The sequence below is a fragment of the Zalophus californianus genome, chromosome 1, assembly GCF_009762305.2.
Source record: "Zalophus californianus isolate mZalCal1 chromosome 1, mZalCal1.pri.v2, whole genome shotgun sequence".
Classification (NCBI taxonomy): domain Eukaryota; kingdom Metazoa; phylum Chordata; class Mammalia; order Carnivora; family Otariidae; genus Zalophus; species Zalophus californianus.
Window position 1 is genome coordinate 211890775 of NC_045595.1, and position 26249 is coordinate 211917023.

At 57.4% G+C, this 26249-nt stretch overlaps 1 protein-coding gene across 1 annotated transcript; it reads right to left on the reverse strand.

Annotated features, from left to right (window-relative positions):
- Nucleotides 1-157: 157 nt before the first annotated feature.
- RIPK4 (receptor interacting serine/threonine kinase 4) lies at nt 158-25961 on the reverse strand. The gene is made up of 8 exons (XM_027587669.2): nt 25752-25961; nt 15880-16171; nt 10849-10997; nt 9204-9253; nt 6792-6950; nt 5964-6067; nt 4409-4670; nt 158-2654 (listed from the first exon to the last, which is right to left on the reverse strand). Exons 1-8 carry the CDS (start codon nt 25931-25933, stop codon nt 1495-1497), a joined length of 2358 nt encoding a protein of 785 aa, XP_027443470.1. The 5' UTR covers nt 25934-25961; the 3' UTR covers nt 158-1494.
- Between the last annotated feature and the right edge of the window lie 288 nt (nt 25962-26249).

Below are 26249 nucleotides of genomic sequence, written 5' to 3' on the forward strand. Positions count from 1 at the left end.
CCCTTCCTTTGTCCCTTCCCATCACAGGTTAATTCAGTGCACACAGCGTAGTACCTTCTAGAAGGGCATCTCCAACCACATGACTGCCTCAAATCTCTGGTTTTCAGAAATCAGATTATTCACGCTCTTTTAGAAGAAGTAGTCTCGACGACACCAAAAAAGTAGAAGAGTGCATTTTATTGACATCAGACAGAACGATTTGTCTTCCACACATCCTATATACAACCGTAGCGTTGTGAAAGAGCGAGGCGTATTAAAACATAGCCAGTTCTAGGCAGAGTGGATATTTCCTGTCATAGAAAAGAAGTATCCTGTGCACAGATTCATATTAACATACACGGTACATTAACATCAATCTCTGTATTGTACACCAGGCCACGGGGCACGTCTGAGCACACGGCCGCGTCCCGCAGCGAACCTACTCAAAGAACAGCATTCGGGGGCTGCCAGGCGGGACACAGGAGCCAAGGAAGGAACGGGGCTAGAAACCAGTCTTTCATATCCAAGAGTGCGCCGCTGTGTCCTGGAGCCGCCCCTGGGAGTTACGCCCTAAAAGCCAAGGCTCCCACGCGGTGTAGGCGTTCGTCTGCGGCTCGGACAACCCGCGAGGCCCCAAGACGGTAGCACTCCGCCCAAACCACCACCTCACCAACTTCAGAGCTGGAAGAAAACCACCAAGCAAGGTGGCCCATCAGGCTGATAACACTGATGGCAGTCCGAAACCAAAATGGCGCTCTAGAGCTCAAAGAACACTTCAGGCGACCAGCAATGCACAAGAGCAAATTGCACCGTCAGGGTACGTGGGCGGCCACCCACGAGGACTGCCAAATTTGGACGTAAAAGAGCAGGTCGGATGACTGTTGGCTTGCTTTTAAAAACCGACCTTATTACTTTACACTCAATTCTTCACGGACCAGACAACCCAAGGACGTGAACGTTTTCAACAAGTTTAAAGCAACAGTTAATAGCATGTTCGTCTATTAAAGATATTCTACAAAACAAGAATTTCACTAAAACTTTCTGAAACAGGCTCTTTTGCCTGCCGCTGGGTGGGAAGATAAAAGACACAGCTCCTCCTGCACCTGCTTCCCCAGACTGCTGCGCTGCAGGCCATCACAGACGGCTCGGCTCAGGACAGCATGCACTCACTCCTAGTCACAGCTCGGGCACCCGGGGGCCCACGCGAGGAGCAAGGAGCCCAACGAAATGATTCCGACCCATCGTCCGTCTGACGGCGGGCGTGCCGATCGGTGAATGGGTCGAACGAGCGCGTTCTAACCAACTGCCTTCAGAGGGTGACACGCCCGAGCAGACGCCCCACGTGAACCCGGAGTCGGCAGCCACTTGCCTGTCGCCGGCCCGCTCGGTCAATGTCCCGCCAGGCCACAGACAAGACGAGCGGCGCCGACCGGCATGGCATCGTTCTGTCCCCACAGTGGAACACAGCAATGGGACAGGAAGCCCACGGGGGCCCCGGTCTCCGGCGCCAGCAGGCTAGGTCTTGCTTCGCCGGAGGAGTGTGGCAGCGGGGCCGTGGCCACCCTGGAACTTGAGGCTCTGCAGGTTGACCAGCGCCCCGTGTTTCAGCAGCGTCTCCACCGTCTTGGCATGCCTGCCCTGGGCGGCCAGGTGCAGCGCGCTGAGCCCCTGCTCGTCAGACAGGTTGAGCACATCGGCACTGACCAACTCCTCCACGACCTCCGAGTGCCCGCCAGCGGCGGCCAGGTGCAGCGCCGTCTGGCTGCGGGGCCCCCGGGCCAGCACGTCCGCCTTCTCCTCCACAAGCAGCTTGACGGTGGCCAGGTGCCCGTTCCGGGAGGCCAGGTGCAGGGCGGTGCAGCCCTCCGCCGTGACCGCCTCCTTGCTGGCGCCCCGATGCAGGAGCAACCTGGCGGTGCTCGTGTGGCCCGTCTCTGCAGCGACGTGCAGGGGCGTCTGCGACAGCAGGTTGCAGACGTTGACGTCGGAGCGCAGGTCGATGAGGATGCGGGCCACGCGGTAGTGCCCTCGCTGGGCGGCCAGGTGCAGCGGCGTCCTCCCGTCCAGCGTCTGCGCGTTCACGCTCACCCCGGGCTGCTTGGCCAGCAGCTTGACGATGGGCAGATGCCCCTGCCAGGCGGCGTAGTGCAGCGGCACCCAGGCATCCTTCCCCTGCAGACTCACGTCGACGCCTCGGCGCAGCAGGATGCGCACGATGCTCTCCTGGCCGTGCTGGCAGGCCACGTGCATGGGCGTGCGGCCCTCGCAGTCCACCTCGTGGATGGAGGCGTTCTTCTCCAACAGCAGCCGAGTGCTGCACTCGTCCCCGTTCTGGGCCGCGAAGTGCAGGGCCGTCCACTGGTCCTCGTCCGTGGCGTTGACGCTGATCTTCCGAGCCAGCAAGAGCTCCACGACACCCCGTACCCTCTTCTCCACGGCCACGTGGAGGGGCGTGGAGCCCTTCCTGTTGGTCAGGTTGGGGTTGGCGTTGTTGAGGAGAAGCCACTTGACACACTCCTCCTGCCCGGCCTCGACGGCCAGGTGCAGCAGGCTGGCGCCCCCGTCCAGCACCAGGTCGACGTCCTGGGGCTGCAGGATCTTCATCAGTCTGCTGGTGTCGCCGTTCATGATGGCATCCATGAGCTTCTTCTTCTGGATGTCTGTCGTGCCGAGATCTGTGGGGAGAGGGATGTGAGGCTCAGACCCCTGGCCGCTCCCAGGGCCTGGCTGGAGCCCCGATGTGGCCCACGCCTCCCCTGCGGCCTCCGGGTCGCCATGTGCCTGAAATCACTCAAGAGCCATCTGTGCCGTGTTATTAGGTTTCAGATGTAGCGGGGAGACCTCAGACAAAGGGAAAGTCATCCTACTGTCCTGTAGGGTCGTCATCAGATCAGGATGAAAACCTCAGCCGTGTGTGCTCAGAATCGGCCGTGACTGCTGACGGTCCTTCATCAAGAAGAGAAACGGGAAAGAGACGCACAGGCCACCGGCCGCTCCCCGCCCCACACTCCAAATGCGGCCTCTTGTCCTGGAGACACCATGAAGGTTTCCTAAAACAATCCTCAAAGGACTGAATTCTCCCGTTTCAGAAGGACCGTTACTCAGGATGGAAAGGTTAGTCCCACTACAGTGTCCGGGTTCCCGTCCGCGTGGAGAAAGAACCCCTCCCTCCGTGAAACTCCCTCCAGGGGACTGGCTTGGGGGTGGGGGGTACAGGATGGAATTCAAGAAAATACAGCCCGCCCAGCCCGCCCAGTCTGGATGAGTGTGTTCACACGGGCTTTGGAGCGGAGCCAGGAACTGATCCTCTGAGAGTGTCAGACCCAGAGAGAGTTCTACGACGTACTTCTCCCCCAGAGATGGGGAATCTCTTTCCTGTTCAGTCTCATCACCCGGTCAAGCTGTCCAGCTGGGCCTTGCCCAGCGAGCTGTCTTTGTAAGACATTTCCTCAACCCAGAATGCCCTCTTTTGCCCCAAATATTCCACTCTAAAAATCCCAGGAGGCTCACAGCATGCAGGAAAAGCCCTCCCTTCCAGGACGAATTCCCTGATCCACCGGGAAAAACAAACTTCCCCTCCTGCTGGGGTCCGCCCTCTTCCCACGGCCCTCGGGCACTCGGCCACCCCTATACCACCACTGCCCTGAGCGTGAACATCCCTATTTGCCTTGTGGGGCCGCAGCACCCTTAGGGGCAGGACAGGACCACATCTTACCCTCCCAGGGTGGGGGCGGAGGGAAGGAGGGAGGGCTGGAAGGGAGCTGCAGTAAGCACCAGCCCCTGTGCCCAGGGACCAGCATTTGGGCCAGGGGCAGGGAAAACCCCCTTCTGAAGGAAAACCCATCAAAATTAACATAAAAATATAAGATCACCTGAGAAGGACCCCATCCCAACAGATGGTAGATGACAGGACCAATATGTTAAAACCTCTAGGGACAACTCACCCATTATAAAACATGGCTAAAATAAATGGGGAGCTCACAAATAAGAAAGTAAAGGGGTTTCAGAAAAAGGGGGTACAGGGCTGGCCTCTACAAGAGAGAGGTCTCGAGAGCGTGGGGTTCGATTCAACCTGCTGGAATCACTTGACAGAACCCAGGTTTTGCAAACCTGAGGTCAGACCCTACACCTGGAGTTGGCACAGGTTAAGACCTCCTGCACAGCCACGGGGGCATGGCCCGTTCCCCTTACTCTGAAGTGACACCCCACAGAGCCACTCAGCCAGCACGTCTCTCTGGACGTGTGCTCAGTGAGCTAGCTACGCGCTGACACGCCAGACCAATTAGTTCCCGGATACAGAAATGAAGGACTGGGTCCAGAAGCCGGGTGCCCGGTCCTGTTAGCTGCACACGGACTCCTACACACACTGCCTGCCCCCAGCCCCATCATTAAGCGTTGTCACTTCCCAGGATATGGGGTCCTCGCTTACCACCCGTTGAAGGCTCCCGCTCAAATGACAAGGACAGTGATCCTCTGGAGGAGAAGGCAGAGTCGACAGAAGACACCCCCGAGAGCCTCTTGCCGCTGCTGGTCGACGGCAGCCTGGATTCAGAGCAGCTGCGGCTGAGCTCCTCCGGGCCGTCGAGGGTCTGAGAGGTGCCGGAGTCCAGCTGGGACAGGAGCTCAGAGAGGCTGTAGTCGCTGTCGAAGGTCGGCGCGGATGCTCGCTTGAGAGGCGTGCACACGGGCTTCTGCAAACCAAGAGGGGGGGTGGTGTGGATGAGCCCCACCCAGGACACAGGCCGCGCAGGCGGAGGGCGAGGGGGCACTGGATCCCCGGGCAGCCACACGGGGTGCTCTGCCCATCGCGACATGCACGGCAGCAGGGAGCCCAAAGTCCACCAGGCGCAGACACACTGTGAGCAAAGATGGCCTGGACAGACACGGGAAGCCCGTCAAGCTGGGCGGGACACGACGGCGCTGGGAGCTTGTGAAGCCTGAGCACTGGGCCGTGTCCACCCTGGCAGGCCAGCACTGGTAAGGCAGGACACGGGACAGGGGCTGGGCATGGGGGCGGGTGCAAGGGGCGGGCCCAGCTACAGCAACAGGGCCAATCCAATCCACATGCGCCAACAGGGCCTTTTCGAGGGTGTCCCTCCCGGGCTTCCAGAAAGGCAGATTTCTGGTGAGGGATTAAGCCCGAGGGTGGCTGCCGACTCGCCCCAATTCAAGCCCACTTGTCCCCAGCCCTCCGTCTCCTTGGGAACTGCAGATCTGCTCTGACCTGGCGGCTCAGTGCAGAGTCACACCCTCGAGCTGGGTGCCTTTCTCTTCCTTATCAGTGGCCAGGTCACCTCCCCCAGGCACCTTTGCTCCCCAACCTCACACACATGCCCCTTTATGTTCAGACAGTGGGCACGCCTTGAACGCTTACTTACTTTCCGGCCTTGCACGGACGGCCGGGGATACATCACCCAGTATCAGATAACAAGTCAGGCTTCCCGTTACGAGTCTGCCGCGGCCTCGCCACCCCCGGGGCCTACTGAGCCCTAGCCTTTGGGGTTAGTCATCGTACCTCATGGAACTATGTGGCTCTCCTAGAGCAAACCATTTATGAGTGGCAGTTACAAAGTGGCCAGATTTCCAAGTCAGGGGAGCAGAGATAGCCAGACCAGCAGAGCCCAGACCCCGTCCCCCGACGGGGCCCACGAGGGCCATCGGCTCCCCTGGCTCAAAGAGCATCCGACCACTGGCCCTCCAAAGTCAAGTGTGGGCCCACACTGTCCATTCTGAACCACAGACCGGGGGTGGGGACAGGATGCAGTTGGGCGGGAAGGGCACCCAGGGTCGCCAGGCCGGCCATGCGACCTGCCCTCCTGCTCCTGCATTTGGGACCCCGGGGCTGGCTCCCGAGCACGAGGCCACCTGGCCTGGGACAGGGCTCCACGTGCCAGATGCCCCGAGCAGCCGGTCTGGGCTAGCAGGGGAGCCTGCAGAAAGGAGAGTGGCCCCCGAGAAATGATGGCCAAGAAGGTGGCCGTTACCGGGCTCTTGGGCTCCAGGGGCTGCTTTGTGTCCAGATCCTGCGCCGTCTCCTTCACATCACCGCCGGGCTTCTCACACAGGTCCTCGGTTTCACAAGTAATTTCTTTTGGGGAGACAACAAAACAGGGCACGTCACTCGGACGATGACCTCCACATTCGCTACGTAAACATGCGACCTCGGCAGGGACCCAAGAGGCAGCAGCTGGGGCGCCGCACCCCAGGGGGCTGGCCAGCACCGTGGCTTCCCAGGCCGCTGGCCCAGCGGACCTCACGAGCCACTCCGGGGCCTCCTGTTAGCCACCACTAGCAGGGTCTGCCAGACTCCAAGGAGGGCCCAGGGCGTTCCAGTTTCCCAAAGAAGCCCTCCCTGGGGAGCCGCCAGCACGTATGCCCACAATGGTGGGGTGGCCGGCTCCTGGCAGGTGAGGCCCCTATAGTCTCCCCAGTGTGTTTTCAATGTAACGACCAATCCTAACTTCATCAGAATCGCTTTCCTACCGCGAGGATACACCCATTCCAGGGGCACAAGGCCCCAAGAGAAATGCAAAGAAAGCCTCAGGGGAGTGGGCGCGTCAGTCCCCTAAAGACGCACCGCCGTATCTGAACTCGCAGCGCCAAGCACGGGCCGCTCTGGGCAGCAAGCTGCGACTGTCCCCCGCGTGTCAGCCGCCCCGCCCCAGCCCCAGGCGCTGGAGGGCCCCGGGCCAGCGGGCAGCCTGGCCGTGCACCTGGGTCTGCTCTCCCTCCCACTCCGGCCCATCTACTCTCTCCCGCGTCACCAGCACAGCAGTCAAGCGGCAGCTTCCAGGGAGCCCTCGGGCACTCACCCTGGAAGGTGGGCCTTTCGCGTGGGTCCCCGTGCCAGCACCGCTGCATGAGGCGCAGGAGGGTCCCGCAGGCTCGCGGCCGGGCTCTGCACACGGGCGGCAGCTCTGGGCGGTGGCCCTTGACCACTTTCACCATGATGTGCAGGATGTTCTTCTCATCTGCAAGGGAGAAGCACGCAAGTCAGAGCAGCTCCGCGGGGCCGGAGGCCGTTTCACCAGGAGGAGGGGAGTGTGTCACCGACACCATCCCCACAATGTCACCTGGGAGACCACTCCATTTCCTTGGCAAAGCACAGAGCACTCTCTAATCCTTGATCTTCCAGGGCACATCTGTGTTCCCTTTTTCAGGTGTTAGAAACTCCCTATGATGTACCAAATGGAACCAGGGTGCTGTATCACAGGGCAGATCTTTCTGGGCATCCAACTCCAAGGAAAGCAGGGTTCAAAGAAGAAAACTGGTGAGACATGTTCCAAAGTGGCCCGTGTGTGCCAAAGGGAGGCCACACTTATAAATCATGAAGTCAGGTGGTCCAGCCTCCAAGTGAACCCAAATCTCCCTGTGATGATACAGAACCCTTCCCAAACTCTGATTTCTACACCAAGACGCAGGCCCCGGGGGGGTGGGGTGGGTGGCGGGGGGCGGGCGGGGGGGCGGCGCTGTGCAGGGAGCTGGCCACAGCGACGCTGGCCGGGACGCCTGGCCTCCCCAAAGCGTGCTCAGGTCTGGGGTGCGTAAACGGGGGCCTTTTCCCCTGCAGTTCATAATGTGGGGCCCCACCTGTCCCCCTCTGCGACCTTCATGAGCATGATGGACTCATTACTATCATCATAACCTTGGTCACAGACCAAGGGGCCCAAGGTGACCTTCAGTGAGCCAGAATTTTTTCTCTGCACAATGTCCATCAGGTTGGACCCCAAGCTTCCTGTTCCCAGTGCCCCCCACCCACCCTGCAGTTCCCAGCACGCCCACAGCATGGGAGCTCTGCCGTGGCAGCAGACCCATGTCAGCAGGTGTGGACAGCTGGCCCCAAGGCCCCGCGGCCACCTGCCAGGATCCTACTCTGCCGCTCCATGCCGCCTTCCCGTTAAATCTTGTGCAATAGCTGTCTTAGGCAGCTACACGTTATTTCCATAACACACACTTCCAAAGCCTAGCAGGCCCTCTGAGTAAAATGAAAGTAAAGTAAACACCTGGAAGACTTTCTGTTGCCAAACAGATGGAAAAGGTTCAAGAAACACCTTTTGCTCCCGTACCTTGAACTCCCCTATGTCCCAAGCAATAAAACACTCAGGCCTTGGCTCTTGACGTTCGTGTCATGCGCCTGGCCTTGGGTGTCGTGTTGGTGGGTCAATCTCAGACCACGGCCTCCACAGAGGAGGAGGAGTCAGGGAGGCAGACAATAGGCACACACACACGGACTCTGCTCTGAATTTTCAGATCTTTCTGGTCAAACTGTAAAACAGCGTGAGTGACCCACGTATGCCCACAGAGGAAAACGATGAGGGTAAAAAGTCCTCGGTTTTTATAACACGTCAAGGTATTAGCACTTTGAGGACAGGCATCGGGACAGCGGTGGCCTGAAGGGGGACGAGACGTCGCAGCCCTCGAAGGGGGCCGCTGGGGACACATCGGTGCCAAATCCACCCAGCCATCCTGGAGACTGGTTGCCCAGCAGGGTGAATGTGCCTCATACCACTAAACCACACACTTAAAGGCGGATAAGATGGTACATTTTATATGTATTTTACCATATTTAAATTAAAAAAAAAAAGACTCAGCTGGAAATATCCACAGCTGGCAAATCCAGAGAGACAGAAAGCAGCTAGGCAGTCGTCAGGGGCTGGGGGGCGGCGGCGGGGGGGGGGGGCGGGGAGGCGGGCGGACGGGAAGGGGCTGCTGCATGGGCCGGGGGTTTCCTTTCGGGGGTGGTGGGAATGTTCTGGGACTAGGCAGTGGGGGCGGCTATACACCAGCAAATGCACTTGATGCCCCGAATTAGACACTTCGAATGGATAAAAGGTTAAGTTTTATGTCACATATATTACATCACACAGACACACAAAAGAATCACCTGGCATCTAAAAAAAGAAACGCACTGAACAGACCCCTTCAGACAGCAGCCTTTTCTTGTCCGTGAATTATGCTGCAAGACTGCTTGTCTCCGTACAGAGAGGCCTGCCGTGTGGGCCGTGGGGCTCTGTGAAGACGTGCTGGGCGGGATGGAGCAGCAACCCCACGCCCCCCCTCCCCCCAGGATGGTCCCGCCGGCTTCACGGCCCAGAGCAAGCCCCCTATCCCTGCGGGAAGGCGGACTGCAAGCACAGCTTAAACAGAGACAGGACCACACACGGCACACCCTCCACTGCCCCAGGACAGACGGATGCACTGCCCCCAAAGACAAGGCCACTCACCTGCAAACGGTTTCTTCTGTGTGAGCACACCCCAGATCACAATGGCAAAGCTGGAAGGAAAATCGGCCAGGTCAGTATCTGTGAGCCAGAAGCTCACCCACACAGCAACAAGCTGGAAGGAAACCACTCCAGAGTCTTCAAAAGCGAGGGAGTGGGAGAGAGAGAGAGGACACCAAGATGTTTTTCATGGGCTTGGTAAACAGGCGCTCTTCCCACGGAGCAGGGTGGTAGCTCAGATACCACCCAACAGACACAACCCTGCCACGTGGCCTCGTGCCGGCTCAAACAGCACAGGGGCGGGGGGGCAAAAAGGAAAGGAATGCCGCTCGGCAGCTGGACCGTCGGCTCATGGGGAGAAGGGCCTGTGTCTGCTTCATTCCCCCCATCTTCCGGCAGCCACAGGGCGCAAGACGCTGACGCCAGCTCTGGGCGGTGCGAGGAGCTTGCTCACTGAGATGTCACACAAGGCTGGGCAGAGAGCGCGAGAGCCGGGCCGGCTGACCTTCCGGGGGCCCTTTCTTGGTTGGGAGAAATTATATATACACTTTCTCTCTCTCTCTCTCTCTCTCTCTCTCTCTCTCTCCATACATATAGTGTATAAAATTACTCTGAATGTACCCCCCCAAAAAAGCAGTCTAATACATTTTTAAAAAACAAAACAAAACCAGGAGCCCAGACACTGCACCAGCACCCGGCACTGAGCTGAGAGTGGCTATTGATAGAGATGCCAAAAATTCTCCATGGAAAAGTAACTGAAGGCTGCAAGTTCAAAAGTTGAAACTCTCAACTCCAAAACAAACACAGAACCTTATTCTCCCCAAACTCCACAAGCTGGGACTAGCACCCCGCCCCCCCCCCCCCCCCCCCCCCCCACCGCCCCGCCGGTGCCACGGACAGCGGACGGACAGCTCAGAGCCCAGCACAGCGCACACACAAGGGTGACTGTCAAACCGGTCTGCCAGCACTCCGGGCGCGGGCGATGTCACAAAGGCGAAGCTTCATGCTCTGGGGCTCAGGGTCATAGTCACCACGCGTAAGCCAAGCGCCACAATGAGGGGCTTAGGTGCACCCTCCCTTCCTCCCTCTCTTCTCCTTCAACAGGTCTGGGTGAGTAAGACCTTTGCAATTGGGAAAAGGACGCCTCCAATGACGTGGGGATTATTCTCGAGTACCTAAATCCCACGGACGCTAGTTTGTGGACAGCCCCGGCGAGTCTGCGCTCCTCTGTCAAAGGTTAAGTGACATTAGGAGCATAAGCTGCTGGGCCAGAGGGGCCCGGCTTAGGCGTCCAAATCCACACACATGGAGACACGCAGAGCACTGAGAGCAGCAGACAAGCTATAAAAACCCCACTTTATGAAAACCCCGGAGCTTTCACAGTGCGGGAGCCACCGGTCTGGTTACATAACTGTCTCTAACTGGCACCAACCATGAGTGTTCCCCAAACCCGGCCGGCAGCACTTCGCAGCGGACGGTGGTCTCGCACACCTGGCACAGCCTGGACCTACCAGCTAAAAACCCCGAACATTTGGACTGAACCTCGTATCTCACCACACCGAGCCGCCCCTAGGAAAGCCGGCACTCGGGGCATGAAGAATCAAGGTGCAGAGCCCCGGCTGGGCCCACACGCACACCTGTCACACACCTGTACACATCATGCTTGGTGTCGAAGAGCCGGCTCTTCTCCCGGATGCGCTCTGGAGGGAGGTAGGCGATGGTGCCGAACAGGCCGTCCATGCTGAGGTCATGGGAGTGGGACAGCCCGTTGCACTTGGCCAGCCCAAAATCGGAAATCTGCAACACAGCAATGAGACAGGGCTCAGCAAGCTTCGCTGGGGCTGCACCGGGGGAGGCACTGAAGGCTGCCGTCTGGGGGCTTTATCAACCCCGCCCCTCTGCAGTGTGGCATGGCTCCGTCCCAGCGCTGCCGGGCAGGTGCGTTCAGGAACCCGCACTGGAGGGCCAGCCTTGTGCTCCTCTGGGGAAGACAGGAAGGCAGAGCCGGCTTCGGAAGAACCGAGTCCTGGCCGGGGGGGGAGCTTGATGGGCAGGGGAAAGATTACGCTTTAAGGAAGGAATTCACTGGGAGACAGAACTCAAGAAGATTACAATCTTAACGCCTGCCACTGGGGACAGCCCGAATCGGCCTAAAGGAGAAAAGCCATCCTTCGAGTTTTCAGGTTTTCAGATGACACGTGACAAGTGAGGCTCACTGCTAAGGCCACCGGTTATGCCGCGGCCCCCGCTGGGGAGGCGGGCAGGTGGCAGCACGCTCTTTAAAGGGAAATATGCCTTCAGATGCCCCTTAAAGCAAACAAAACACACACCACGCAACCTCGAGGGGGCATGCCTCCACCTGGAACGGCGTGTCATCAACGGACACCTGCCGGCTCCTTCACCCAAACACAAGGCATCCACATAAAAGGTGTGGCGCACTTTCTCCTCCTTGTGTGGGGCCCACCCACCTGAAGGAGCCCCAGACCCCAGCTATGCAGGCTCCCCCACACCTCCGTCTCCTCCTCTCCTTTGGACCAAGGTGTCTGGAAAGCTCAGGAAGCTCGGGGGACCCCACAGTGAGGGGGGCGTCACCATCTCCCCACAGCTTCCCCCTCTTGTGTAAATCAGGACCCTTGGACGCCAGCCGAAGCGCTGTGTGTGGGCTTAGGTCACACTCACTGGCACAAAGGGACTCGGGCCCCACATGGAAAACTGCCCCTTCAGAGTCTCTTCCAAGGCTTATGAATTATTGTGAAGCCTTCTAATGAACTCCAAGGCCCCTCCTGAAACACACGGACGGGGGGATAGGGAATGGGGCTGAGTCGGGCCTGACTTCTGGGCTCGCCGTGCCCTCGAGGGGAGCCCACAGCCTGGCGTCAGCACCGCTGAACACAGGGAGAATTTAGGCCCGGTCACCCGGTCCTGCGAGGGCTCCCTGACCACACCTGTGGGGAGTGGATGGGACAGAACGGGGGCAGGACGGGGCCCGGCTCTCCATGTGCAGCCAGGCCGGTCAGGCTGGCCTGGGACCACGCCAGGAGGGCTAGCCTGGCCGCTCCGGGGCCCCTGGCTGCTCGCTGCCGGCCGTGTGGGCCTTCAAGAAACTCCCCGCCCACCGCCTTGCCCGGCAGATCCACAAAGCGGCTCAGGGCCGACAGAGCCAGGCATGGCGCCTCTCCAAGTGGACAAGTGCCAATGTTTCAGTTCAAACTCTCAGCTGCTTCAACGTTTTAAGTTCATAAGTGGAGACCGACTGGGGTACAGGGGCCTCACCCCCGTGCCCCCCACCCGGCTCAAGGCCTTTTCAAATTGTTTGCAGGTACGGCCAGCCATCTCAAAACGCCCTTGGTGTAAGAAAATAAGCATAAATTCCATGTAAAAGCTATGGCATCAAAATGCAAATCAGAAATCCGAATTCTCTGGTGGCCGCTGACCCTCAGTGCCCCATCCCCTCCCCACCGGGTTTCTCCTCTGGCCCTTTCCCGCCTGTTCTGCCCAGGGCCTGACTGTCTGCCCTGATCCTCACACTGGGGCCCAGGCCAACCCAGCGTCTATCGTGTATACAGCAAACGCCCCATAATTCGCTAACACACTCACATTCAGCGTCCGCCTCAGTACTGCTCAGTGCTCACGGGTGCCCCCAGGACATGGGCCCTTCACCTTCCGGGCCCAGCTGGACGAGACCAAGGAAGGGCCTGGTCAGGGCTGTGCTGGCTTAGAGAGAAAGGCCTGTCGGACCACAGGAGAACAGGACCCTCAGGGTCCCTCTGGATGTGGTCTGGTCTGGGCAAACTGGACCTGAAGGAGCCTGAGATTTTATTTTAAACTAAACCATTTCAGGGGGCGCCTGGCTGGCTGAGTGGGTGCAGCATGTGACTCTTGATCTCGGTCATGAGTTCAAGCCCTACGTTGGGTGTGGAGCCTATTTAAAAAAAAAAAAATACAACAATAAACTAAGCTATTTCGTTTTCAACTTGAAATGGGCTTGCTCCCTTGGTATTTCATTTAGTTAACACTAACATCAAGTATTAATTTAATATTAAGTCTCTTTAATGCCCTTTGCAAAGTAGGTGGTTGCTTGAGCTCCAATCATCCTTACTGGGTTCAGAAAGGCAGTCTTGAGGGGCCCAAAGGGGATGGCGGAGGCCGACAACTTATGATCTCATTTCAAGATTCCGGATTCAAGTCTTACCGCTCCAGATAATCGAAGACTGCAAACTGCCCCGAAATCCGGGGGCCGATTGATCAATACGGAGCTTCCAGGCAACGTGGCAGCTCGAACACTGCCCTCCGCGCCGTATTTCTCAGAGTCAGGAAATGTGTGCTGGAAACATGTCATCTGTGTGTTGGGGGCTGAGCGGTGGTCACAGAAGAGCAGGCCCCCCTCCCCGGAGGCCTTTCAGGGTGCTGGGGAAGCTCCAGGGTCACTGCGCTTCCCACCAGCGGAGATGGGGCCCTGGCTTCCACCTGCTCCCGCCTGGCTTCTGCCCCACTTGTCGCCCCAGGCTCCTTGGGACCCAGTGGCACTGGGCTCTTCCAGAAACTTCACCCGTTTACTAAAACAGCCATCAGCGCCAGGCTGCCAAGCCAGCGTGCACACGAGGAGAGGGAGAAAAAAGTGTTCAAATGGAGGAAGCTCAGAGCCAAAGCAGGATGACCTACCAGGAAAGCAAGCCCCCAGCGCGTCACGCAGGGAACAGCAAGTATCAGGTGCCTACTGTGGACCCGGCACTGGAGACGCTCCCTGGACGAAGGTCAGCATCCCCGGGGAGCAAAAAATGACCATCTGGCCACCAACACCAGTGGCACCAACAGCACCGCCCTCAGTAAGCACATCTGCGGGCCAGGCACTGAGCTGTCAGCACCCGCTCCCCTAATCTAACTTAGCCTCCTGCTTTCCCTCCCACTAAGGAGCCTAGAATTTTCCATGACCTTTCTGCCTGTGCCCCCACCTCCCGCCAGCAGCAAAGCCTGATCCTCTCTGAAGACCCAGCAGCCCCGCCCCATGGCACCGGGACCCCCAGCTGGAGTTCTGTGAATAACTCCTCCCCCCACCCCGCAGGTGGCCTGTGGGGCACCTGCGGCCCCATACCCATTCCACCCTCATGTGACACCCCTGTGCCGCACGCTGGGTCTGTGCGCATCGCCCACACGGCATAGAACCCTGTCACCGCAGACGGATGACCGACAGCTGGGCAGCCCTGGCCTCTGGTGTAACCCCCTGAGCCGCAGCTTAGCAGGAAGCAGGCCACCACCCAGGGCACCTTGTCGGGGGCGGGACCTCTGGCACACCACACGGTCTGCCACCGCTCCTTAGTCTTGTGTGTATTCAAGCCCGAGCTCAAAAGCTGCATGCCTCGCTGGGTGCCCAGAGGACCGCACACTCCTTGAAATAACCCTGTAATGTCAGTGGGGGCAGAAGGTCCACACGGGAAGCCAGCATGCCAGCCAGAGGGAAAAAGGGCTCCAGCAAAGCCTGGGAACCCCCGTGGCACCCGTTCACACCAGACCATTTGTTAGCAGGAGAGCATTTCCATCTGCCCGCTACAATCTGATTTCTGGGCGACATCCACTCAAGGGAAAGTTCGCAGTGGAAAGTGGTCTCCCCGTCGGCCTCAGGTTGGCCAGGCCTGCGCCAAAGTTGGGGCCCGGGGAGCTGCCGGCAGGTGCATGCCACCTGGCCCCACCCCTCCTTCCAGACAGAGCCCAGGGGCAGGGCCAGACTGAACTCCGGTCCCTCCTGGCCCTCGGGCCAGCAAAGGAGGGGACCCTCCAAGTGCCGTGTGACCAGCCAGGAAGAGCTGAGCGTCTGAACAGGTGAGTCCCTTCCCTGAACGGTTCCCACAGGGAAGAGGAAGGGATTCAGGCCACTGCTCTGGGATCCTTCTCATTCACTCTCGGACCAGGTGCAGGGAAAGCGCGGCGGCAAGTGCATCCCATAGGCCAGCACACGGCCCCGGGCCTCCCAAGCAGGCGTGTGTCACCACAGGGAGAAAACCCATGACATGTGTCCCGCCCTGGTGTCTACCACAGGACCCAGGACACAAAGGCACTCCAGAGGAGAGGCATATTCAAAGAAATACGAACCCGACAACCTTATTAACTGTGATTCCAGGTGGCTGGTACCTGATTTTTAGCTCTATTATCCCTCATGCTTTTCTGTGGTTTATAAACCCTATCCCAAAACAAGAACAAAACCAGACCTCAGAGACCTCACGTGATGTGGACAGAATGAGCCCCCTACGGAGCCTCTTTCCGTGGAGCCTCCATTTTGGAGCACTCGCATCTCCCACCACCACCATCCCTGAGACCACCGAAGGGGATGCAGCCGTCACCACAGAGCCCGCGGTCCCACGGAGACAGTCCACCCACGGTCTGACTCCTAACCGGATTTCAAGAGACATCCAGTAAGACCCGAACCTGCAACCCCGTAAGCTCTTTTTTCCAGAGTGCACAGAATTTAGACTCCTGCTCCAGGATCTAGTGGGTGCGTAAGGGTCCATTTCCCAGCCACGCATTCTGTGGGGCTTAGGATGACCACGACAAGACTGGGAGTTGCTGGAGTCCTTACACTGACGGAGGCCTTTGCTTCGAGTGCCTTCCCCCAAGCACCATGCCGTCTCCACCCTGTACCACCCCGGCTGCCTGGGCCCCGCACACGGTGCCGGGTGAGTCCTACCTTGACGTGGTAGTGGGCGTCCAGCAAGATGTTTGCGGGCTTGAGGTCCAAGTGGAGGAGAGGCGGGGCCATGCAGTGCAGGAAGTTCATGCCCACGGCCGTCTCGTGGATGATGCGGAAGCGCAGATCCCACGGCAGTGGCTCGGAGGCCAGCAGCTTCTCCAGCGAGCCCGTCTCCATGTACTCCATGACCAGGCCCACGGGCTCCTGGCATATGCCGTACACAGGCAGGATGTAGCGGAACTTGGCCATCTCCATCTTCTTGGCTTCTTCCAGAAGCTCCCCTCGCTCCCTGAAAAAGTTTTGGAAGACGTGAGATGTGCGTGGTCCTCGCCCAGGCACTGACACATAGCACCACGGCGCAGAGGCCACCAGCTCCACAGGTGGAGAAAATGACCCACACACACGTTGCATGATCCCATTCGGGGCCTCCCAAGGTCAACGGTCCTATGGCTATCCAGACGCTTCTGTGCTCTGTGGGTGATTGTGCATGAAGAAGAGGAAATGCTAATTTCATCTGAAAACCCAGGAGAGCACTGAGCCACTGCACGCTGGGGTCACCGAGTGAGGCGGCTGATGCTGGCAATCCCTTCCCCTGGGACGAAGGAAGGGAAGTTCCCGTGAGACAAAGCATCGTCCGAAGACCCCTAGTCACCTCCTTTGTGAAGCCAACACTCCATCTGGCCCAGGTGTCCCTGAATCCAGCCCCACACTTATGTCAGTGGCATGCATGTCAGCCCGGGAAGCCACCTTTTTCTAAAACCGTTGTTTTAGTTGCAGTAAAATATACGTAACAGGGTTTTTATTTTAACCATGCGTAAGTGTACAATTCGAAGGCATCACGTACACTCACAGGGCTGTGCAACCATCCCACGCTCTACGCCCACACCTTGTTCATCGGCCCAACAAGAGCTCTGGGTCCATTCAGCAGGAGGCCCGGCCTCCCGGCCCCGCTCGCCCCGGGCTACCTCCTGCCTGTACGAACTTGTCTACGCATCTCACAGAAGCGCAGTACACGGTGTCTCGCCTTCTCTCACTCAGCATCTCAGCATGATGTGTTCATGGTTCAGCCGTGTTATAGCGTGTGTCCAAACCTCATTCCTTCTCGCGGCTGAGTAATATTCCATTGTAGGACCACGTCACACTTTATGTACCCAGTCATCAGACGAATGAAGCTGTACGTCTGGACACGCTGGTGTACAAATACCTGTTCGCGTCCCCGTTTTCAACCCTTTGGACAGGATGGCTGGGTCATGGGGCAGTTCTATGTCCAACCTTTTCAGAGACCCCCAAGCACTGTGCACAGCCTGCCCTCGGTTCTGATGGGAAGACAGTCCCGCCCATTCACGCCACATGGCTGTGCCTGTTTTCCCGCTCGAGGCGGAGACCAGCGGATGTGGCACGGAGTCGATGGGCTGCAAAACTCCAAACGTTTGCTCCCGAGCCCTCCACAGAGTGTGCCAGCCCCCAGTCTAAGGTCTGGGGACCCCCAGTCTAAGGTCTGGGGACCCCCAGTCTGGTGCGGCCGGGGCCTCACAGGCTGGAGTCCCTGTATCCTGGTCTGTGTTAGTGTTATGGGGCAAAAGTCCCAGAGTGCATGCAGGAAAAAGGGCTGAATCACAGGACAACGGGGCTTGATCATGTGCCATCTAGATCAGTGGTTGTCAGAACGGGACAAGGTCAAACGCATCCAGAAAGCTGGCTGAGATGAAGACGCCCAGGCCCTGCTCCCACATGGGCACCGGGTGCTGCAGGAGGATCTCAGGCCCTCGGCCCACACATCCAACCGCTGCGGTCGGGGGTCTCACGTGAGCATCTGCCAAGAAGCTGTACACGGGTGCCTTGGGGAGAGGATCCCTGAGTGTCGATCAGCGACGCTCACGTACGGGCAGCTTTGCCCCCAGGGACTGAGCAAGGTCTGGGCCGCTGTGGGCGTCACCGCTCAGGGTTGCCGCTGGTATCCAGTGGGTAGAGGCCAGAGATGCTGCTCGATATCCCACAATGCATAAGACAGCTCCCAAGGCAAAGAATTATCCAGCCCTAATGAGAACAGTGCCAAGTCTGGGAACCCCCCAGGACAGACCAAGCTAAGTCCATCTCGGCCAGATTTAAAATAAACCACTATAGTCTGGAATTGGCCACGTAAGTACTCCCAGCACTTATTTTAACTTTACTCTGTTTCTATGGTCAACTAATATTTAATAAGGGAGCCACGAACACCCAATAAGGACAAGATAATCTTGACACAGGGTGCTCAGAAAACTGGAAAAACACATGCAGAATGATGATGTTGTACCCCTATTTCACACCACTCACAAAAATTAACTCAACATGGATCAAAATCCTAAAAATAAGATCTGCCACAATACAATTAGGAGAAAACATTGGAAGAAGCTCATTAATATCCGTCCTGGCAATGATCTTTTGGACGTGATACCAAAACACAAACACAATGGGAGAAAAATTTTGCAAACCACATATATGGATAAGAGATTAATATCTGAAATAGGTAACAAATAAACACAACTTAATTAAAGACAAAAATCTGATTTAAAAATGGGCAGAGGAACGAAACAGACGTTTGCCCAAAGAGGACATCATAATGACCAACAGGCCCATGAAAAGATACTGAATATCGCTAACCATCAGGGAAATGCAACTTAAAACCACAATGAGCTATCACCTCCCACCAGCCAGAACCAGTAGCATCAAGAACACAAGTGAAACAGGTGCTGGTGAGGATGTGGAGGAAAGGGAGGTCCTTAAACACTCTTGGTGGGAATGTAAATGGATTCAACCACTGTGGAAAACAAAATGAATGTGCCTCAAAACAGTTCAGGTAGAACTGTCACACAGTGCAGTGCTTCTGCGTCTGGGAAGATGCCCAAAGGCGATGAAAACAAGACTTCCACAGAGATCTGCACGCCCACGTTTATCACAGCATTATTCACAAGAGCCAACATATGGAAACAACCCAAATGCCCATCAAAAAAAGGTGTGGTTCACACACAATGGACAATTACTCAGCCATGAGAAAGAAGGATATCCTGGCATTTGCAACAACAGAGATGGACCTCGAGCACCTTACGTTCAGCGAAGTAAGCCAGATGGAGAAAGTACTGTATCATCACTTATAGGTGGAATCTAAAAAAGAATAAAATGGGGGTGACCAGGGGAAAGAGGGTGGGGGCATAAGACTGACGGCGTTTAAGGGTACAAACTTGTCACGAGTGTGAAAATAGCCACATACAGTTGAATAAACATAGTTTATTCCACACAGTAAGTATGTAATACGACAAATGTTGTTCCAAGGGCAGCCATATTGCATTATAGAAAGGTATCAACGTTACACAGGATTCACCTTAAATTTACACAGTGTCACATTTATCCAATAAAAAAAAAGTTAATCTGTTTTTCCTGGAGAGTGGGTCCCAGGTGTGTGCTGGGGAACATGCTTTCTAATAAACCCCTAAAGGAAAGGTCCAGAACCACACGCCAGACGCACCCTACTGCAGTTGGGGACCGAGCAGGTCCAGCATCTGCACATTGCCATGCATGCAGCAGGCTGGGGTGGCCTCAGAGACTCCCCCAAAATGCAGGCTCTGGCACAAGCAGCCCAGAACCCGCCGCAGGGGCTCTTCCAGAGCCTGGATGCACCTGCTCCTGCCCACCCTCCCCACAGCTGCACCTGCTCTCATGGCTAGCCTGAGGGAGAGCCCAACACTATACCAACCAAATGAGCCCATTTCTGGCTGACCTCCTCTCTGACACTACGTGCTGCCAGGCATCCCATACACCTAGAAAACATTTCCCAGGGAGGAGTGCCGGCTGGCAAGGAGGCACCCTGGGTTACCCTGTTCGTCAAAGACAGTAGCACCCAAGCTCTGCCTGAGAGAGAGAGAACGGGGCAGACACGGGGCCTGTTTTGAAGGAGAATCAATGAGACTGGATGATTGATGGGTATGGAGAAGAGAGTTAGCAAGGATGCCCTGGATCTCTCCTGGGAGTCAGTGGGTGGCTCCTCATCTATGCTAGGGGGAGCACCCTAGAGAAGGTGGAGAATTTGGTTTTGAACACACTCAAGGAGCAAAGAATCCCAGTGGCCTTAGGAACCAGCGAAACACGTATCAGGAATGAAGATGCCATTACTATAAAACAAAACTGAGTTTAGCATGGCTTGCTTTCTTAGCGCTCTGGTTAAATGGCCAATTAGTGGAAAGCCAAATGCCCACAAAAGTGCAATGCTGCCTGTGGGGGGGTCCCTGCGCGGGGCTGCAGAGCCGCTCCCTCCCTCCAGTGGAAACTCTGAAGTCACAGGTTCTGGCGCGTGGGGGGGGGGGGGGCCCAGCAAGTCAGCCAGCCCCGCCCACACAGAGGCGGACCCTAGCCCCGTGCCCTGGCTCTGCAGGCATCTAAGTGAGGGAGCGGCTGGGTGCCAGCATCAAGCACTGTGAAATCGCTGGTCATTGAAAGAGAGAGAAATGATACCCCTGGGCCCTAGTTATCTACACTAAACCAGGACAACTACCCCTCCTAACACTCACTACTTCCACTAACTACCACTTCTAACAGCACCCACCCCAAGCTGCCAAGTGGACGTAATAACCAGCAGCCACTTCTGTTTCCTAGCTGGTTAAGAATCAGTGTTAGAACTTGTCTGTTCCTATTCCTTTTATTTTCTTTTAGAGTGGCTGGCTTGCCGCCCTCCCCTCCCGGTGTGTGTCTATGGGGCACCGCAACCCTGTAGCATGGGCCTGTGTCCTGCCCTCCACCACCACCACCACCACCACCCTGCCCCGGGGATGTACAGAGACCCACCTGCAGCAGGAAAGTGGTGCGAGGCTCCCCTCCTGGCCCACAGGTTGGGGGAGCTGATGGCTCGGGTGTTACCGGCTGGACAGTGACGAGGGAGGGTCATCTTCCCGAGTGAGACACCAGAGATGAGCCCTCCACCCAAGCCTGAATGATAACCAGTAGGGATTCTGAGAACAAAGTCATTACATCAAGGTGGAATTTCTCATTAACTGGAAGCTCTGAGCTGCTCTGCAAATAAAGTGTTTTCTTCCATTTGCCCAAAGGGCGTAATACCTAAAAAACCAGGGTGACTTCTGATTGTTGAGCTCATTAGTGACTTAACAGCCAGCTGGCAGCACATCACTCACCCCTGCTTCCCCACCAGCTGAGTTCAGCAGGTGCGCGGCTCCCCCCCCCCTCCCCCCCCCCCCCCCCCCCCCCCCCCCGCCATCCCCAGGCCCTTTCCACCCAACAGAGACCCCACCCCATGTACCTTAGTTCAAAAACTCAGAAAGGGCCCCCAGTGCTGGTCTGCTCCCAAATGCCGATCACAGCTTGAGTGTTCTAAGAGCCCCATGCCCTCTCCGGAAGAATGCCAGGCAGGCTTTGCGCAACTGACCACACATGTAAGGACGTTTCATCCAGGAAAACCAGCTAGCCTGGAAAATGGTCTTCGGACGACTCCATCAGAATGCCTTCAAGCAGAGAGGACCCTACCCATCACCACACCTCCCTGGGAAGAAGGAAGGGGGTTGCAGGACAAACCTCCTCAGGGAGGTTCAAACCTCTGTGGTTCAAACCACAGAGAGGAGACGCCTCACACAGGTCTGGGGAGTGGGGTTGACCAGGGCCCCCTAAGCGCTAGCGTTGGTTTGGTTCAGAAGGGCTGGCACGAAAATTTTGCGACCTGTTCATTATCTAGTAAGCACCCGGCCCAAATCCAAATGACCCCAACCTCTCAGCTTTTCTTTAATTGCTCCAGGGACCCCACCCCCCACCTACGCCCCAGCAGGAGCCATGGGCTTAGGGGAGCTACCCCCCAGCCCAGGCGGACAACCTGGGCGGCATCTGCAATTCAATGAGCTTGGAATGAGCCCTCTCAGGGAGCCACCAGACAGGACTTGAGAGTGCTCCTCGCACAGAAAGAAACGACCAATTGTTTTGTTGTCAACAGCAATTATTTAGTGTAAATATACTTTCCCTCCAAGCTGTGTTTCTGGTTTAGGTAGACAACAGAGAAGAAACTACAGATCCAGAGCTCCTGGAGGCCCCCAGTGCAGGGAACTCCAGCCTCCACCTACGTACGCCACGGCTCACGGGTCGCGGTCTGCACCATCAAATCCCTTTCTTCGCTGTTAGGAGTCAGGCTTGAGGCCACCCGAATCCACTGACATCAGTCTTAGTTAAAGCACCCTAAAAACTGTGATGCGCGGACAGAGTATCTAAAATCAGGCACAATTCGGCAGGACGGGCGTCACATTTCTCTCCTGGGATTGTTTCAAAAGGGGCTCCTTTTCTTCAGCATTTGGGGAAGGCTTTTTAAATTCTGTTTCCCAGGAGGAAGGGACAAAGCACCTCCCCCCCCACCCCAGGACCTCCTCTCTTGGTCCCAGATGGAATATCTCTGAGCATTAACAGGACCAAGGTGGGGTTCAATTTGTCCAATATTCTTTTTCAATAGCACTTACGTTAATTCAATTTGTTGCTCACTTAGGGCTGGCCAAAGGGTATTCTCTCCCTCCCAGGGAGAGCATCGTGGCAGGATATGAAAATAGCAGAAATATCATTAGACAGACCATCTCTTAAAGATACTTTCTAAGAAGCCACGGGCTCGCCTCGCGCTCAGTCAGAAATTCCAAAGACAGGCCGATGGTGAGGGACACCAAGGCTTCCCTCTCAGGAGGCATTTGCCGTGGAAAAGCGGAAAGAATGGGATGAAATGGCGGTGGTGAGGAGCAGTACACTGCAGGAGGAGAGAAGGGGTCGGGTGTGGTGAAAGGGGGCCGGGAACAAAGAGCTCCTGAGAGGGGGGACCCGGGAACCAGCTTTGGGAAAGGCAGCTGGGAAAATGGGTGGTTTAATCATGGGTTAGCTGGTGCCTCTGGGCTAGGCCTTCTCACCTCGCACCCACCCAAGAATGCTCCCAGGGAGCCTCTGAGGGTTCCCACACTGCTATTTTTAAAACTGACAAGAAACGGGCTTGTCAGATTGTCAGCTCTGTAGCTGCAAACCTGGGGTTTGCTCGGGCTCGTCCGGACTAGCCAGTGCCGATGGCGTAGCTGACGGGGCCAGGCGCTCTGTTATTCAGGGCTTTGTCTTAGCCCAAGGGAGGGGCGGGGGCTGGAGGAATGGGGCCTTTGGGGTCACTGTGCTTGCTGAAATGGTAACATGCCCATCCCTAGACTCCACCCTGGCCCTCATGACCCTCTCATCAGGGTTCGCCAGGGAGGTCACACATCTCCCCAAAGCCACCAGACATGCCCACAGGGAGTGGGAAACACAGATCGATCGGGTACCACGTATGAAATCCCTGAAGATCCCCTTGGACGCTCCTTTGGCAGGTGCTTCCCTGGCCCCTGCCCCCGGGGACCCTCGAGGGTGCAGTCCCTGAGCTCCCCTGCACATGCTCACAGGCCTGAGGCGGCCTGCCGCTCCGAGGGGCCTGGGGCGGGTCCTGGAGATCTGGCCAAAGAGGGGGCATAAAGGCTGGGGCCAGGGCCGCCGCAGGGGTGGGGGCTGCTCCCAGAACCCCACGAAAATCCTATTCCCCACTTCAGGGAACATCTTGCAAATAGCGGGGTGGGGACGGGAGGCAGCTCGTCAAAAGAGCACCGAGGTCGACCTGCCAAAATTTGGCAGGACAGGTAGCAAAACCACCATTTCGAGGTCTAGACGGAACTCTGCAGGCCTGCAGTGCAACCAGAGGTGCCAACACATTCCTACCAGAACCTCGAGCTGAATACATCAGTCATTAACCGAGGGGAGCTGGCATCACCAAGAGCAGAGCAATCAGCCACTGCTGCAAATGCAGAACTCCAGCCTGCCCTACCGGGCCCGCAAAGTGCAAGAGGTGAATCTCTTCCTGTTGGGCGATGCTGACCTCGGCCTGGCCGCCCAGGACATGCCACCACCTGCCTGGTTTGGGCAGGGCAGGAAAGACTTCCAGTTAAAGGACAAAACACTTTTCACCCAGGCTATGCAATATCCTCAGTGATCCGCCTCCGAGTGGAGAAACCCTACCTCTATCTGGGCCACCCAAGAAACAAGGGCCTGGTGGCTGGAAATCACAGAGTCTGCGGATGCAGGCCGATGCGACAGCCCAGGGACGAGCTTGCCTACTTTGTTTGCTCTTCCAACACAAGAAAGTGGTGTGAAAAACGTTGCTGATGAATAAAGTTCACTTTGACCAGAAGACTCCATCCCACACACGTCCCCAAGAGCCCAAAGAGGCCGCTAGGGCCAGGGTCTTGCCTTTCGGGATCTAACCACTAGCTGGTATTCAAAGCGGTTTGGATTTTATCAAAATAACCACAGCGCCCCTTCCGGCCAGAGAAGTTCCCAGGATCTGCAGCAGCTTGGTGGGGGGGGGGGGGGGCTTGCACAGCACCTCACCTTTGTTGGTGCTATTTTTATGACACTTGTCCCCACTCTACTGAGCTTTCCACGAAACGCTGGGTTTGAGGCTTACGGCAAGGAGCCTCCAAGAGCCGTACTGTGTCATCTCTCAGTCCGGGATGAAAATACGAGGCTGCAAGCACACGGGGCCGCTTTGCTACTGCATGCCGCAGCAGAAGCACAGCAACCCTTCCATCCTAGGCCTGGGGACTCAGACACCCCTGAGAAGGGCATCGCCACCATCCCACCGGTTTGGAGGCACCAACACTCCGTTAAGCCAAGGATTAAAAACCAGGTGTTTGAGACAGCAGAGGCTATGTGGGGTTTAAAAGGAGATGCTTTCTTTAGTCTGTGTGTCCGGGACTGACTCTGTAAGGGAGATCTCCACACAGAATACAACACAACTTCCATGTAGAATGCAAACTTTCACCAAATGATCATTTAAATGTGCTCAACCGAAGCTTACCTATAAACTCCTCAAACGCAAATGTAAAAGGTGGAATCAAAAAAAAAAAAGAGCTGCTCCTCGACGCCCCCCTCTCCCACCTCCACCCCCAAAATGATGCGCCGATCACAATCCAGCGACTGAGTTTAACTGGGGTGGCTTTGCGTCCTTTCCAATCGTCATTAACTTGAGCACCCCTGTTAGGCCAGGACAGGCAGGTTCTGTGTTGGCTTTTGGACTGGAGCTGAGTGGGGGGGGGGGGGGTGGCGGTGCAGGAGGGAGGGCGCTCTGGCTTGACCACAAAGCAGGTCAATGTAAAGACCCCTCCCCAGAGGCTGTGTGTCGAAATAAAGTCAGCTAAAACTAGAGTGTGTGGCGAGGAGGCGCTGGGCGGAACACGACCCCCTGGGCCGCCCGCCGGACCCCAGGGCCAAGCCCGAGCCCCGTAGCGCCGAGGAAGCCGAAGCCTGGCCAAGCTAAACCAATACTTCCGACCGAAATAATTACCGTCTTACACCAATTTGTGCTCCAACGTAAATTACTAAGTAAGTCGAACGGAGTCTAACTAACTCACAAAGCCCAGATCCCCACACGGCAATTTTTCTAAGCCGGGCGCAGACCGCAGCGCCCAGGCGGGTCCCCGGCGGGCCGGACGCGCCTCCGAGGGGCGCGGGCCCAAAGCCCAGAAAATCCGAGGCTTCACGCGAAGCCAGGTAACACCACTGGGCGCCTCGCAACGTTTCCACCAAACGCGGCCCCTCGAAGTCCCCTGGAGGAGCCGCAGCCGGGGACCCGGCGTGCGCAATGAGACCGGTGGTAGCTCGCCACCCTGGCCTCCGCGTCCCTCGGGCCCGGCAAGCGGCGCGGACACCGCCGGGAGCTCACAGCCTCTCCGGGCGCTTGGTTTTCCCTCCGAGTGCTCCGGAGGCGACGCAGGTGGAGAGGAGAACCCCCGGAATCCAGGCACCTGGGTCCCGGCCGCGTCGCCCGCCCCAGCGCCCCCGCCCGGGCGGCTGACCTGTCGTCGACGTGCAGGCTGGGCGAGCACTTGATGGCGAGCCACGTCTTCCAGTGGACATGGCGCACCTTGTACACCTGCCCGAAGCCGCCCGAGCCGACCTTCTCCCAGCCCGCGAACTCGCCCGCGTCGAAGGTGCGCAGCAGACCCAGGGCCCACGGGCTCCCGCTCTCGCCCTCCATCGCGCGCGTCTCGCCGCCACCCCGCGCCGCCGCGGCCGCCCAGGTGCCCAGGTGTGCGCCCCGCCCGCTGACGTCACTTCCGCCGCCCGCCGGCCCCGCCTCCCCCCGGGCGCCGGGGCCCCGCAGACCCACCGAGGGACGTGTAGGGTCGCTGCGTTCTCCGCCGGGCGCGCCAAGCGGGAGAAGAGCCGGGCGCGCGCGGCGGCTGGCCTGAGTGGGTGGGTGCGTGTGTTAGAGCAGAGTCGATCTGATTTTCTGCGAGGTTGTAGGAAATAAGCGCCTCTGCAAAGTTTTCCCGGTGCTATCACTTGGCAGA

Excerpts from the sequence above, each read along its gene's own strand:
- RIPK4 (XM_027587669.2), bottom strand. The coding sequence starts at position 25,933 with ATGGAGGGCGAGAGCGGGAGCCCGTGGGCCCTGGGTCTGCTGCGCACC. Across the intron at positions 16,172-25,751 it reads AGCCTGCACGTCGACGACAG|GGAGCGAGGGGAGCTTCTGG; the intron begins GTCAGCCGCCCG and ends AAACTTTTTCAG. Across the intron at positions 4,671-5,963 it reads CCCTGGAGCCCAAGAGCCCG|AAGCCCGTGTGCACGCCTCT; the intron begins GTAACGGCCACC and ends CTTGGTTTGCAG.